The sequence below is a fragment of the Narcine bancroftii genome, chromosome 1 (genome assembly GCF_036971445.1).
Source record: "Narcine bancroftii isolate sNarBan1 chromosome 1, sNarBan1.hap1, whole genome shotgun sequence".
NCBI classification, from domain to species: Eukaryota; Metazoa; Chordata; class Chondrichthyes; order Torpediniformes; family Narcinidae; genus Narcine; species Narcine bancroftii.
In genome coordinates, this window is record NC_091469.1 from 359,144,731 (window position 1) to 359,161,339 (window position 16,609).

Below are 16,609 nucleotides of genomic sequence, written 5' to 3' on the forward strand. Positions count from 1 at the left end.
CACATAATTTTGCATGAGTTTTTCTTAAGTTTGTCAATCAGCTTTTCGAGCAGTTTTTCAGATTCTCCAAAACACTGTTGCTCTTATCCTCGGAGAACTAATGTTTCTTCTTCAGATTTGCAATCATAGACTGCAGATTAGGTGCAAAGTTAGCAACTGGACCCTCAAGCCTGTTCCATCATTTAACAAGATCAAGGCTGATCAGATAGTTGTCTGCATGCTGAATTCTCATCTACTCAGTAGAACACTCCTTTTCTGTACTAATTCCATTCACTGCCCTCAGTAACTCAGTTTTACATGACTTATTTTTGTCAATGTTGAATAATTTTGTAGTTAAAACCTTCTGTGACACTGCCCACACTAATGAAAATATTTTAACACGTAACTTGAACATAAAAATGCTAGAGAAACTCAGCAAGTTATCTCTCTCCACCTTTTTTATTTCACTAGCTATTTTCAGTACTCTGAAGGAGGTCACAGGCCCGAAACTTTGACTGCCTTTTACTTTTCCTGGATGTTGCGTGACCTGCTGAGTTTCTCCATTACTTTTGTGGGCTGCACTAAACCACAGCATCCGCAGATTTTCTTGTTAAACATCTGCCCATTTAATATCTTGTCTGTTTGAACAAGGTTGTTTCCCATTCTTCTAAGTTCCAAGGAACACTGAACCAGACTGTCTAGTCTCTCTCAGTCCAGGAATTTAGCTTAGAGGATTTTATTTGACTTTATTCAATGCCATATTATCCTTATTAAGGCCAGAGGCCCAAACTGCAGTATTTCAGCAGTGGCCACACCGCCACCATGTACATTTGTAACAAGACACCTTTCTTGGAAATGCCAACTCCTTTCTCAATGAATGTCGACATTGCTTTTGCCACTTTGGGGTGCCTGCTCTAGAGCACCTGGATCCCTCCAAACTTCACTCATTTGTAATCTCTCCCCATTTTGATGACAGTCGGCCTTTTGGTTCCTCCTCCTACCTCCCTTTTTGGAGAAAGGATGGACATTGGCTATTTTCAAATCTAACGGAACCTTCCTGGAATCAGGGAATTTTGGAAAATTAAATTTAAATGTCAATGCACCACCAAACTCTGAAGTCACTTTATAAAGAGTGGTACTCCATCTCTATTTGTGGTACCCAGACAATTGTTAGCCTGCAGCTCCAACAACTTGTTCAGAACTTTTCCACACAAAGACTTATTTTGATACCTATCTGCCTGATTCAAGAAACATATGTAATTGTATGTATTCACAGCAGCTGGAGATTTATCGAATGAGCTGGTCAGACATTTCCTGATTGAATGCACCCAAAAAGGAGTGCGATTAAAGGGATGTCCCAACGAACCTTACTTTGGTATGTTTTTTTTGTTCATTTTTCATTCAGCAAAGATGATCCAGACACTTTAAAACTGGATTCATTCACCTTTATCTAATGTGCATTATTATCTGTTTGATCAGGGAGTTTGACTGCATTGGTTTATCAACATTCCATCACCCCACTGGCATTGCCTTGCAAGTTACTCATCCCTGATAGAGGTAAATGTATATATTGGGCAATAACTCATAAAAGCAATGTTCATGTCCCCGGAGTCTTCATTTTGTTGTAAAATGTTTGTTAACAGTCCCAAAGGTTATTGTTTCACAGTTACAACATGAATGATAAGTTGATCAAGTACAAAACCATGCAAAGGTGAGGAGTGAAAATTGCATTTGTGAAATTTACAGGGAAATGACAATTATAAGATGAGGATTGATTGCCCTTCCCTCATTCCCTTAAGCATGAGGAGGCTCAACATTGCCTAGCACTGCTGAAATCATGGTGATAAATGTTTTGTTGCATAGGGATATGCAGATGAGGGACTCACAACATGTTTCCACATCAGACTATTGAGCGACTTCAAAGGGAGCCTACAGGTACTGGGAATTGGTTGCAGAGATAGTGTCGGAGAAGCCTAGGTATTAAAGATTGCACCTACTAGGCCCTTTCATGCAGTAAAAAAGCCTGACTGTAAAGGCGGAGACTTACCTCTATGAATGCACCATGGCCAGCTCCAATGCGCCAAATGCAATCCCTCTCAGGGAAGGATCATCTGCATAGCACAGCGCTCCATTGCCTCATGAATGTACAGCCACTACAGGCAGCTGGCTAGGGGCAGGCTGATGACATTACGATGATGCCATCAGCCTGAGACCCATCTCCCACCCACTCACCCCTCTCCCTCCGGGCAAGGGCAGATGTTGGGAGCCATCAGGTCGGGGCCATCGCAGCCAGTGTGGGCTGTGATGGTCACTGCGACCTTTGGGGCAGCTCATCAGCACCTCAAAACATGGTAAAGCAATGGCCGTCTTCCCTACCCATATTCCATCACACAGCTGGAACTGTTCTGGGAAACACAGAGCGGTTCCAGCTGCATGGGGGATTAAGGGTGGGGAAGACGGCCATTGCTCTGCCACGTACTTATGCCAGGTGGCGTGACAGCACCAGTCGCCCCGCCTCCATCGGCTCTGCTCAACATGAATGCGACACAAGAGCAGCATTTTAGGGCTGCTCCAGGAAATATAGCCGGCCTCCATGCAGAGGCTTAGCATGAAAGGGCCTACTGTGTGCTGGTGATACACTGTGTCTGCAAGTCAGGATATCCTGTGCAGATGCACAAGCTACTTGTGCCTGGTTGTTTGAAATACTGCAGTTTATCAGCATAATCTTTGGTTTTAATATTTCTGCACTATTTAGAAAGCATGTTTTTAAAAGTATTTAAGTTTCTCTAGTTGTAACTATAACAAGTCACTGATGGTCTGACCATGAAGATAATATTCAGTAATTTCTAATGATCTAAAATGCATTTCTCCAAATAACCCATCTCATAGATCTGTTGAAACACAATGTTAGAGCTGAACAACTTAAATTAGTAGTTAATCATATGGTGGAATTTGACTTTCACTTCTCTTATAGATCCTTTAGAAGATGGAATTGATGCGTCCCCACAGGCTGCAGCAAACTCTGCGGCAGAGTTACTGAAACAAGGAGCAGGTAAAGGTTCAGAGATACTGCTTCATTAGATTGCTTTCACCTCTTGTATGCTGGCTTGACAGGTAAAAGCATGAGAAAATCTGCAGACACAGTGACTGAAGTTAAGATACAATGCTGGAGAAACACAAAGCACAGCCATTATCTGGCACCCACAGGGATGTGCAAATTTTCCAGTTGAATGAGGCTCACTCTTACAATGCCTAATACACCTGCATTAAGAATACACCATTTAAAAGACAGTGCAAAACATAAATTTGAAAAAAAAAATCAGTATTTTAGCCTTTAATTATGTAAAGTTCCCTTTAATCAAGTAATTCCCATAACTTACAAAATTTAAATTTGGTCACTGGCACTGCTGCTGTCATTGTTAACCCCCTCCCCAAAGTTTATAGACAAAACATCATCTTCACTTGTATTATGTATATTAGTAGACTCTTACTAGGCACAGATAGGGAGACACTTTGGGAGAGTCACCCCAGCAGCATCAGCCGATTCTTCATACTGGACGCCACAATTTGATTCAAACAGCTGCTGTGGGTAGGGGACTCCACTAACTGAAGGTTTGCTCCCAAGAGATTGTGTGTAGTTTTGGAGAATAGTTAATTTTACCAATTTAAAACTTTTATCTATTCTTATTAATTCATTTTTTTTTTTTTTTTTTTTGCTGGTTGTTTGATAATGGGGATTTACTGTACACTGTTTGACCTACTGAGTTTCTCCAGCATTGTCTTGGATATTCATAGTTGTACACCATAGAAACAGGCCCTTCACACCCCTGATTCCATCCATGTACATTAATTCTATTAAGATTTTCACCACATTCCTATCAATTGAGGTTCTACTACTCACCTGAACACATTTGGGCAATTGACGGTGGCCAATTAACTTGGCACATCTTTAGCCGCTTTCAGGTGCATTCTCTGCCAAGATTGCGCCTGCAGCCCTGTGGAGTGGTCTTTCAGGTGGCAGCCCTGAAAGTGCTGCACTGTCCACTTGAAAGGGACAACTGCAGGAGAAGCACCTTGGAGCGCACTCCAGCTCCTGTCAGTGCAGGACGTCGGGGAGTGGTGGGAGGCCGTCAGGCGCGGGGATTTGGGTCGCCGGCTGATTATCATCAGCCCGCCCCCTAGCATGCCTTGGGGGACTGCTCAGATGCGGAGATTATACCTCCCGGAGGAGGGTTGGTGAGTACTCTTCCAAGCCGCATCTGAGAAGTGGGTGGGAATGGAGCACCCAGAAAAAAATGTGCCATTACAGGGAGAATGTGTAAACTCCACGTAATATTGGGAGCCAGGATACTAAAACTGAAGCAGTAGTTCTGTTAGCTGTAGCACTGTACTGCCTTTTTATAAGCTAAATAGTGTAATGGACTTGAATCTTTGTGGAGGACATTCAGTTACTTAAAATGTTACCAAATAAAAATGTGACTTGAATAGCTTTCCATCTGTTTTCAGCATGTAATGTATGGTACTTGAATTCCGTGGACATGGAGTCTCTGACAGGGGATCAAGCAATCCAGAAAGCAACATCAGAAACACTAAAACAGGCTCCATCTCCAGCTTCCACTGTTGTACATTTTAAAGTATCTGCCCAAGGCATTACTCTGACTGACAATCAAAGGAAGTAAGTATGTCCAATATTTTAACTTGGCAGGAAATGTACAATAAAACCTGTCTATCATCTTTTCTCTCCAAATAATTTCATTCCCAGTAGGAAATACTCCAGTTATTATGCCCAGTCTATGGAGTAATTGAGCATAATACCACAAAGTGTGTGAGACAGTAACTGACTTAACATACAAAGCTATTCAATAGTTATGGTATTTTAATGAAGATTAACACATTAATGGTAGAAAGCTGCTTAAACGGAGAGTAATCTTGTCAGTTGGCCGTTGAAGATGATAACTGGAGAAACGCTGCTTGAATTGAGCACAGATGTACTTTACAAACTAGGACCCCATAAACAGAAGGGAGAGGAATACCACTTGGTCTGTTACAAACCTATTGACAATGTCATACTGTGAGCCAGACAGACTGGTGCCATGAGTGAGGGTGTTATACATTCCAAGATAGCAGATGATTTTAATAATGTGTAAAATAAGTTTTAAACAAGAAAAATAAATTAACAAAATTAAACTTTTGTCAGTATGACAGTTTGTAACAAGCATTATATGAGTTATATTATGTATATTCCTGATAAATATTTCAGTCATTTATTGACTTCAATACACACAGGAGACATACTTGTTAACAACATGAAAGTATAATCTATTGACTAGAATAGGCCAAGTAAAAATTATCATTTTACTTGGCCTAATCTAATCAATAGATCAATAAATTTAAAGTACTAAATTTCTCTCTTCACATCGATGAGAGGCATAGATAGTGTGGGCAGCAAGCACCTTTTTTGTCCCCCAGAGGACATGTGTACATGGGGGGGGGGGAGGGGGAAATTTAGGGGATAAGTCAGGGGCAAGTATTTTTTTTTTAAAAACTGAATAGAAGGCACTTGGAACACATTGTCAGGCATGGTTGTGGAGGGTGGTACAATAGGGACATGTAAAAGACTGTTAGATACATGGATACTAGAAAAAAGTGTTATGGGCATATGGTAGGGAAGGTTTCATTTATTCAGTAGGTTTCTAGGAGTTGGCACAACACCATGGGCTAGAGGGCCTGTACTCTGCCCTTAGGTTCTATGTTCCTTCTACATTTCTGAAATGGAGCCGCTTTTGAATATCCAAAATATTAAATACATTTATATCTATCACAGACATTAATGAAGGAAAACTTTTCAATTTCTGTTGAATATAGTGCACTAATTTCCCCAAGTTAGTGTTGGTCCTAAACAGTCTTTTGACAATTACTTAGAACTAATCCGATTTCAATGCTGTACTTGAAGTGAAAGACCTAAACATGTTTCCGCTCTAATCATAGTGAAAGTTATAGAATGGACTCGGAAACAGCTTTTGGCCACTTGGGCCTTGTTGAATGTTCTGCTGTATATAGTTTTTTTCCTCACAATAAAATATATATACACAGGTACACAATCCTTTATCCAGAACCCTTTGGGGACAGACAGTGTGTTCTGAATTTATACACATATACATATGTGTGTGTATGTATATACACACACAAATCAAAGCTGTGTAGATTTTCACGTTTAGTGTCATATACCTCTATACTACCCATTCTGAACCCTAGAACTCTGCTCAAGGTTTATGGTTCCCCCTTCCCTGTGAAGCAGTCAAGTTTTAGTTTTTTCCCCCATAGTTGGTCTCCTACCAACTACGTAAAAAATGTTACACAAAGTGAAAAAAAAAACAAGGCTTTGCGGTGGCACATATTGGAACGCAGGTTACAGACGAGCCCAAACGATTCTGGAATCTACACCATGGACTCTGCAGCAGTCAACACAGCAGCTATGAAATTGCCAACCTTCTGGACGCTTCGCCCATGCACTCGGTTCGGGCAAGCAGAATCGCAATTTCACCTCAGGCAGACTACCATGTCGTCAGCTCCCTAGACCAAGAGACCACAGCCAAGGTGGACGACCTGATGCATGACCCTCCGGAGGAACTTAAATACCCAGCCTTCAAGAAACTCCTCCTGAGCACTTTCGGTCTGTCCAGACGACAGCACACTGCCAGGCTCATGCACCTAGACGGCCTAGGAGAGAGAACACCATCCACCATTATGGATGAGATACTTACACTAGCAGAGGGCCACAAGCCCTGTCTCATGTTTGAGCAGGTTTTCCTGGAACAGATGCCAGACGACATACAACTGCTATTGGCGGACAAAGATTTCTCAGACCCACGCAAGGTCACAGCCAGAGCAGACATTCTGTGGCACACGAAATGTGAAAACAAGTCCTCCATGAACCAAATGACTCTTTCCCATCCGGGTCATCAGACCGGACCCCACACAAACCAAGCGCAACCACACCCCAGCAAACCATCAGAGGCACCGAACACTAGCTGGTGTTTTTAACCACCAACACTGGGGGGGGGGGGGCACAAGCATGAAAATGCAGGCAGCCCTGCTCATTTTCAGAAAACGCCCAAGTCAGCTGCCGTTAATGGTTACAGTGGCTGGCCACATCAATGGCCTAGTGGCCAGAGGTTCCTGGTCGACACGGGTGCCAAACAGTGTTTTATTCCACCATCCACCCTGGAGACATGAAAACACTCACGAGGTCCCACCCTCCGGACGGCAAGCAACAACGCCGTCAAGACCTTTGGTATGCGCGATGTCCAAATACAACTCGGCAGAGAAAATTTCCGCTGGAATTTCAAACATCGCTGTGGACACGTCACTCCTCAATGCAGATTTTCCATGAGTGCACAGCCTGCTGGTGGATGTGAAGGCCAAATGCCTGGTCCATGCCAAGATATTCCAAACCATCCAGCTTAAAGAAAGCAACGCTCTTAAAGCAAGCATGGCCACGGTGAGTGCCCCAAAAGACAAATACAGTCGCATCCTGGATGAATTCCCATCCATCCTCAGACCACAGTTCATCTCCACTATGCCACAGCACAGGATGCCACACCACATCCCGACCCAAGGTCCCCCGCCAAAGCCAGAAGGCTTCCTCCGGGTAAACTGCAACTGGCCAAAGAAGAATTTTCTTGGATGAAAGAGTTGGGCATAAGCTGCAGATCCAACAGTTTGTGGGAGTCCCCACTTCACATGCTCCTCAAGTCTTCGAGGAGGCGGTGGCCCTGAGAAGACTACCGCCGACTCAATGACTCCACCATGCCCGACTGCTATGCAGTCCCGCATTACAAAATTTCACGTCCAACCTGCACAGCGCAAAGGTTTTCTCAAAGGTTGATCTGTTGCGTGGCTATCACTAGATTCCCGTCCACCTAGACAACATTGGAAAGACGGCCATCATCGTCCCATTCGGACTCTGATTTCCTCCGCATGCCGTTTGGCCTCAAGATCGTGGGGCAAACCTACCAGTACTAGATGTGGGCAGAGACTTGGACTTTATGTTCATCAACGTGGATGACATATTTATCGCCAGCAAGGACCACAAAGATCATCTCCACAGATTCTTCACACACCTGTCTGACTTTGGCCTCACGGTCAACTTGGCAAAGTGCCAGTTCGGGAAAGACTCTATGCAATCCCTGAGCCACATTATCTCCGCAGACAGGACAACACCATCATTGGAAAAAGTCACAGCCATATGCCAATTCGCCCGTCCTAACATCCTGAAAGACCTCCAGGAATTCACTGGGATGGTTTCTACAACCACTTCATCCCAGGGGCAGCACATCATGCTCCCCGTTTGCCATGATGTCAGCCAAATGCAAGATCCTAGCTTGGACAGAGGAGGCCGATGTGACTTTCACCACACTAAGAACGCCCTGACTGATGCCACCTTGCTGGTGCACCCCAGATCAGATGTTTCCATGGCCCTCTCTATTGATGCATCAGCAATAGCCATTGGGGCGTCCTCGAACAGTCCGTTAATGGTCACTGGAGGCCGTTGGCCTTTTGCAGCCACCATCTATTCCTCCACCACCCCCCCACCTCGAGCTTAAATACAGCACATTTGACAGGGAGCTTCTGGCTCTCTATTTTGCCATTAGACATTTCCACTATTTCCTGGAGGTCAGCCCGTTCACTTTTTACTGACCACAAGGCCCTCATGTACGCCTTCTCTATGGTCAAGGATTCCTGGTCATTGTGCCAGCAATATTGCTTATCGTACATATCGAGGTTCACCACTGCCATCAGGCACCTCTCTGGTAAGGACAATGTTCCCCAACTGGCGCAGGCCCAAAAAGGACACGGAAACGCAGGCTTTCTGCTCAGCCATCGCCAGTCTCTACTTTGAGGACATCAGCCTCCTGGACAGGTCTGACACACTGCTAAGCAATGTTTCCACTGCCTCACCGCACCTGGTCGTACCACAGCAATGGAGGTGCCAGGATTTTCATCCCATCCGCAACTTCGCCCACCTTATCATAAAGACCACAACCTGCATGGTGGTAGAGCAGTGCATATGGCACAGCTTGAGGAATCAGGTGGCCCAAGTGGCCTGCAATTGCACCCAATGTCAGACCTCCAAGGTCCACTGACATGTCAAGACCCCCATCCATCAATTCGACCCTCCGAAAAGGCGGTTTGAGGATATACATGACGACATCATGGGCCTGTGATCTGTCTCCTGGAACGCCCAATATCTGCTAACGGTGGTAGACCACACAATAAGATGGCCAGAAGCCATCCTTCCACTGATTCCTGCCCAAGGGCACTGCTCATGTATTGGATTGCGAGGTTTGGGATACCAGCTCATATTACCACTGACAGAGGGGCACAGTTTACATCAGTACTGTGGACACAGCTAGCAACTCTCCTGGGCATCAAGCTGCACCACACCACCCACAATCCAATGGCCTCATCGAACACTTTCACTGCCACCTGAAGTCTGCTCCCCTCCAACGACCCTATGAGGGCCCATATAAAGTCCTCTGCAGCATGGGCATTGGGGGTAGGGAGGAACTGTTCACAGCTGATCAGCTTAAGCCTGCATATCTCAACCTCAGCTCGCCGGTCGTGCCAGCACAACCCAAGCACCGGGGACAATCTCCCAAGGGTCCAGCCCCACTGCACTCAGGGGTAACGGAAAGCTAGCGCTGGGGGGTGGAGTTGTGTGGCAGCGGCAACCATCGGAACGCAGGCGAACCGGCTCCGCATTGTTGCAGCAGCAGAGCAGCCGTGTCAAATGGTGCTGCCGGGTGCAGCTTCTTCCATGCTCAAGCAGGCTGCGCACACGGCTGCACCGTGACATCACTGCCTGCACGTGGGCGGGCTGCCTTATAAGGTGCAGCCGGGCTTTTCAAAAATAAACCGTTTGAAATGCAAGCGACTTACAGTGCGTAGTCTCCTCATTTCACTTCTCTTAGTAATTATTGCTACAGCTTTTACTTAAGTAGGCTGTAACCCCCAGGGCAGTCCTAGGGCCCCCTTGAGAATGGCTGTATCATACAGTTAACAGTTAATTTTCTATATGGCATGATTGCCACTAATTCCTTCTCCTTCAATTATTGGGGGGGGGGGGGGGGGGAAGGGAGCAGTGCTTCCCCACTGTTTCAATCCTTCAATGTCCGGTAGTGGCAGACCTTCCCCAAAAGGTCTTTGCATTGGCTGCACCAAGCCTCAGTGCATCTCTCAGCACAGACCCTTGCAGCCTGGAATGTGGCAGTCAGCATTTTCTCACAGGTATCTCACTCTGCTGGAAGACCAACAATTGTGAGCACTCCAAAGAGCATGTTTCACCAAGTTGATGATCTTAAATAGTTAGATGATGCTTCGTAGATACTGAATCTCCTCGAGGGACCATATTTGTGCTGGTCACAGAATGGTACTGAGTAATACACAGTAAATTAAACTTTCTTGTTCAGTAACTGCTTGATTCTGTTTTCAAGCCAACTACAAAGAATTTGGGGAGTGTGCAAGAAGTGATTTGGAATGAAATGCTAAAATGTAATTTTGTGATAATCATTGGTGAAAACTATGTGGATGTTTATTTTGGCAGGAGATCCAGCAACTAACATTTTCATGTGGAGGACCACTTGAATAAACTGCTTGAATGCAGTGAATTTAAATACAATTCATTTTCTTTCATTTTACATAAACAATGAAATATACAAAGTGTCAACAAGCAATTTCCACTGTTTTTAAAATCAGAGTTGATTTGTGTTGTGCCAAAACTATCAGTGCTGTGTTCCCTTATCCCACGTATTAATAATTTGAATGAGAATGTAGTTGGAATGAATAGCAAATTTGCAGGGAGCAACAAAATTGGTGGCATGGCAGATAGTAAAGGAGGTTATCTTCAATTACAATAGAAAGACAAGCATTTAAGAAGTTAAACCAGGGCAGGATTCATACAAAATGACAGGACCATGGGGAGTGTTGGCAAACAGAAGGGTTTTAGTACCTAGTTCACCGAAAGTGGCAATGGGGAAGACAGGGTGGTGAAGTTGACGTCTGTTTGCCCAAGCGTAGTGTGACTACTGCCAGTAGCACTAACTTCTACTGTGATGACATGCTTTGAGAGGCTGGACATGGCCAGAATGAACATGTTCCTAAGCAAAAATCTGGACCCACTGCAGTTCGCCCATTGTCACAATCCTCCACAACAGATGCAATATCGCTGGTCTCCACTTATCTCTAGAACATCTCAAAAATAGCCACTCATATGTACGCTGCTCTTCATCAACTACAGCTCAGCCTTCAACACCATTATTCCCTCAATGCTGATCAAGAAGGTACAAACTTTGGGCCTCTGAACTCTACTCTGCAATTGGATCCTTGACTTTCTCATCAGAAGACCACAGTCATTATGAATTAGAAACAACATTTTCTCCTCAATGATTATCAGCACAGGCGCACCCCAACAATGTGTGCTTAGCCCACTGCTCTACTCGTTATACACCCATGATTGTGTGGTCAGGCACAAATCCAATGCTATCTACAAATTTATCAATAACACCACAGTGGTCGGCTGAATCACCATCGGTAATGAGGAAGGAGATGGATCAGCTCTTTGAGTGGTGACACAACAACAACTTTGCTCTTAACATTAGCAAAACCAAGGAGATGATTGTGGACTTCAGGAGGGAGTCAACAGAACACAACCCAGTCCTCATTGAGGGCTCGGTAGTGGTAGTCAAGAACTTCAATTCCTGAGTGTCACCATCTCTGAGGATCTGTCCTGGAGCCTCCACTTTGATGCAGTCACGAAGGTCTGCCAGAAGCTATACTTCGTGAGGTGTCTGAGGAGATTCGGTGTGTCACCAAAGACTCTCAAACTTCTACAGGTGTACCGTGGAAATTATTCTAGCTGGTTACATAGCTGCCTGGTATGGACGCACCAAATCTCAGGACAAGGAAAAACTCCAGAGGGTTGTTAACTCAGCCTGCGACATCACGGGCACCAGACTCCACTCCATCGAGAACATCCACATGAGGCAGTGTCTTTGAAAAAAAGCAGCCTCTATCCATCACCCAGGCCATGCCCTCTTCACTCTGCGAACATCCAGAAAAAGGTACAGGAGCCTAAAGTCAAGCACAGTGGCACAAGGACAGCTTCTTCTCTGAATAATCAATTAACCAAAGACCCTGCTTTACTTTTCACGCACTATTATTTTTAGTTTTACATATTATTGTTGTAAGGTGGCTATTCTATGAATATGACCCTGCTGCAAAACATCAAATTTTTGACTTGTTCATGACAGTAAGTTCTGATTCTGGCATATTTGCCTTCATCAGGCATGGTATGGAAGCTAAGATATGGGAAGTCTTAAAAATAAAACATTGGTTAGATTGCATTTAGAGTCAGGTGGGCAGTTCACTGCACAGGAAAGATGTCATTAAGCTAGAGAGAGCACAGGAAAGATTCACTGGGGCTAGAGCAGCCAATCTCAACCTTTTTTGGCATTGCCCCCTTAGGGCTCTACTCGGTTTATGGGCCCCCTTCCCTGTGAATCAGTCAAGTTTAGTTGGTTTAGTCTGTACTTCTCTCCTACCGACTACATAAAAACAGAAAAAAATTATTTCAATCAGTTTCCTTTCTCCCCCCCCACCCCTCCCCCGCATCCCTTAAATATGCTGTTGCCCCCAGGGAGGGGAGTATGGTCCCTGTTGAGAATGACTGGACTAGAGTCATTAATTTACAAGGAGAGTTTGGTGGAGCTGGGAATGTTTTCCCTAGAGCAAAGAAAGCAGGGGCATAGAGGATAGATGGTTATAGTCTCTTCCCAAGGGTAATCAGTCTAAAACAACGTGAGACAAGCTCAAAGTGAGAGGGAAAAGATTTAAACGGAATCAAGAGCAAATGTTTTTCCCACATATAGCATCATAGTTATGTGGTTCAAGCTGTCAGAAGTGGTGATAGGGGGAGGCATAATCACAACTTTTCAAAAAGAACACTTGGATGGCTACGTGGATAGAAAAGGTTTAGAGGGACATGGGGCCCAAATTCAGTTTGCATTTATAAGCATCTTACTTGAGAAAGACGAAGGGCTTGTTTCCATTTTGTACATCTGACCGTGGTCCATCTTTGAAGCTAGATGACAAATGGAGGCCAGGGAGGCTAGTTAAATAAGATGGGCACCACTGCTTAAAAAAATTAACACATACAACTCTCAAAAATACAATAGTATTTCTTGTCCATGCAATCACTGAACAAGTTCTGATTCTCTTTGTTCCATTTTAGAGCATTTAGTACTTCTATCAAGGTCATCGATCTTAAAAAAAAAAATCTAAAAATATGAATGCTTTAAAATGTGTCCATTAATAAACTTTTGCCATTTGATTGCAAACTGATTTTGACAAGAGCTGCACATTTAATCTGGTCTTTGGATTAATATTGTTTTGTTAATAGCATTTTTCTCTTGATTTTATAGGCTGTTCTTCAGAAGACACTATGCTGTTAGCACTGTGATTTTCTGTGCTTTGGACCCACAAGACAGAAAGTAAGTTTTATCGACTTTACTGTGGCATAAAGTACTGAATAACACCAGATACATTTGAGATTCTCATGACTTTTTTTCCCCCTCATTTTCTCAAAAGGTGGACAAAAGATGTCAGCTCAGCAAAGTAAGTAAACTGTAGAATTTCTGAAATAGTTTTAATTTAACTTAATAAAACTTCTGTTGGAAGCACTCACCAGGTCTAATGTCATCTATGCAGAGGGAAATTAATTAGTGTTTTAAGTCAATGGACCTTCATCAGAACTAGCCTGACAAGACAGTCATTGACTATCTCAACAGATGCTGCCTGGCCTGCTAAGCGTTTCCAGCACAATGTTCATTTTCTTGTTTAACATGTGCACGCAACTTTTAATAATATGGTTTCCTCCTTTGGTAGAATTTTTGGATTTGTGGCAAGGAAGCAAGGAAGTGCCACTGACAACGTCTGCCACCTGTTTGCCGAACATGACCCAGAGCAGCCTGCCAGCGCCATTGTGAACTTTGTATCAAAAGTCATGATAGGATCTCAGAAGAAGTAATCATGATCTGATCTGCAGAAACTCACGACGTAGAACAAAATCAATTTTAAAATTAAAAAACGATAACGATTTATATCAATAGCTGGTTACATTAGAGGGTTTGTACATGTTGAATAATGGTAAGAGCAATTTTGATTTATTTTAAAGGTGAGCAGAGCCATGAATTTTAGGAGAATAACTGGATTTATTCCAAACTGTCAGTAAAGATGTATGGCTACTGTGATAATTGGTTATCATTTGGTCTTTTGTTGAGGTGAAGGGTCAGTGCTTAGTTTCTTTTTACTGCTTTGAGCAGGATAAGCTGAATAGTTCTTTTTTTTAAAAAAAAACCATGATAAAACTGAATTTCTATTTATTTGGCACAATATCACGAATAGCCTTCAGCTAATCTAAAGATTGTACATGGCATGTTTAAACAAACATGTTCAGTCACAGTTTGACTGTCAATTTTGTGTTCCTCAGCATTTTATGTGGTGCAAATTATTCTATAATGTGTGCAACACCTGTGTATCATTCCAGAATCTCTGGCATTTTAGTAGAAGTAGGATAGATTAAGATTTATGTAGATTTATTTTATATCATTTCAATTTTTGTTACAACGGATGAAATCTATACAAGTATACAAATGGGTATGAAATTCTTGCCAAAGACACATTTAACCAGCACTTTGAGCTGCCATATAAATGCAAGTTCAGTGATTGAATTCCACCTTTTCCCTAACTAAACTACTGTATCCATCTGTGTGTTGATTCATGTTAACCAATTGTGAAAATGCCAAAATGCAAGTTTAATGGATTTTACTTTGACCAATTATCTGTATTACCAAAATAGTTTGTCATTTTTGTCTGCTTTGGCTAGTCTATGTGTTGTAGTATTCTTAAAAGCATCTTGTAAAAAAAAACTTGTATCCATTATGTAAATGAATTATAATTCTTTGTATAGTCCTTTTCCATTCTTTGAAAAACGATCCTAAAATTATAATAAATAATAAATTTTAGTTTCTTTCACCTGTTCTTCATGTGTAGGTCACACAAAACAACGTCTACTTCCATGATTTAATTTAGAGTTCAGACAGATTAATTCTTGAAAGACAATCTGCATCTTAAAATATGGTAGAATCTCAGGGAACTCCAAAGTCTGAATCAGAAACATACAGTATGGGAGCAGGCTATGCAGTCCATCATATCCACACTAATCCTATACTCTTCCACACCCAAACCATTCCAGCGTTCATATAAAGTCCTCTTTTGAATTCAATCACTTACTATAGTGTGTCAAATAAAACTTCACACAATAATCCAACAGAGTCCCAATCAAAAGTTCAGACCATAACTTCCTTTCTTTTGTACTCAATGCCACAACAAAAATTCCATACACCTTCCTAACCTCATTGTCTTTTTGTGTTGCCACCTAAAAGCTCTCTGGACTTGGACAAGGTTGCTTTGTTCCTCAGTACTCTACCATTCACAGTACATGACCTAGCCTCATCAGTGCTCCCAAAATGCATCAACTCAGTTATCAGGCTTAAACACCATCTTTCACCAAGACACCAATATTACTATGAAACCGAGACCTAATCTCCAAGCTATTCACACATAATGCAAATTTTAAAAAGTTCCAGCACTGATCCCGGTGTGTTCACTTGGATCCAAACACTAAAACAACCCTCTGTCTTCCATTACCAGCTGTCTTCTAAAGTTCCAGTTAGTTCAGTCCAAGCTAATCTGATTCTTGACATGGCTTTAGATCTCCACAATTAACTGAAATAGGATCCTGGGTCCTGCAACTGAAATAGAATCCTTCAACAATGCTCACTATGTCTTTCTAGTAACTGGAAGACATTCAGATGTTGTTTTGAGCAGGATGTTAAGGAACCAACAAGGGAGAATGCTATTTTAGATCTAATATTGTGTAATAAGATGGGTAAAATTAATGATCTAGTAGTTAGGGACCGTCATGCAGATGGAGGGTGCAATAGTTAGATGTAAAACTAGTGTATTATGCTTGAACAGTGGAGACTACAACAGGATGAGGGAGAAATTGGTCAGCATGGATTGGGAGCACAGGCTAGTTGACAGAACAGATGAGGAACAGTGGAAGAGTTTCAAAGATTTTTCACAGTGCTCCCCAAAAATATATTCCTGTTAAAAATAAGGGCAGTGAGAGAGGGAAGAGTCAGCCTTGGTTAACTAAGGAAATAAAGGTAAGTATAAAATTAAAAGCTCGTGTACAAAGTCGCCAAGAGCAGTGGGAAAACTTTAAAAGGCAACAAAGGACAACTAAACAGGAAATAAGGAAAGGGAAGAGGATTATGAAGGTAAAGTAGCACAATATATAAAAACAGCAAAAAAAATATCTATATATATTAAACAGAAGAGGATGGCTAGAGTCAACATTGGTCCCTTGGAAAATGAGAAAAGGAGATTGATATTGTGTGATGAGGAAATGGCCTCAGCATTGAACAGATATTTTGTGTCTGTCTTCACGGTGGAAGACACGTCCAGCATGCCAAAGAGTGGTGATAGGGATGTGAAGGGAGGGGAG

At 42.7% G+C, this 16,609-nt stretch overlaps 1 protein-coding gene across 16 annotated transcripts in view; it reads left to right on the forward strand.

The window, feature by feature from the left end:
* The window catches only part of LOC138750166 (tensin-3-like), a 480,425-nt gene extending 465,397 nt beyond the window's left edge, over nucleotides 1-15,028 (forward strand). For 14 of the 16 annotated variants that reach the window (XM_069912319.1, XM_069912330.1, XM_069912339.1 and 11 more), the window contains 7 exons: nucleotides 1,256-1,354; nucleotides 1,459-1,536; nucleotides 2,954-3,031; nucleotides 4,486-4,654; nucleotides 13,461-13,529; nucleotides 13,627-13,653; nucleotides 13,924-15,028. In XM_069912319.1, the coding sequence (XP_069768420.1) occupies nucleotides 1,256-1,354; nucleotides 1,459-1,536; nucleotides 2,954-3,031; nucleotides 4,486-4,654; nucleotides 13,461-13,529; nucleotides 13,627-13,653; nucleotides 13,924-14,065 (662 nt within the window). In that variant the 3' untranslated portion in view covers nucleotides 14,066-15,028. The remainder of the gene's footprint in view (nucleotides 1-1,255; nucleotides 1,355-1,458; nucleotides 1,537-2,953; nucleotides 3,032-4,485; nucleotides 4,655-13,460; nucleotides 13,530-13,626; nucleotides 13,654-13,923) is intronic. The other 2 variants (XM_069912327.1, XM_069912329.1) reach the window with 2 other exon arrangements.
* The last annotated feature ends 1,581 nt before the right edge of the window (nucleotides 15,029-16,609 follow it).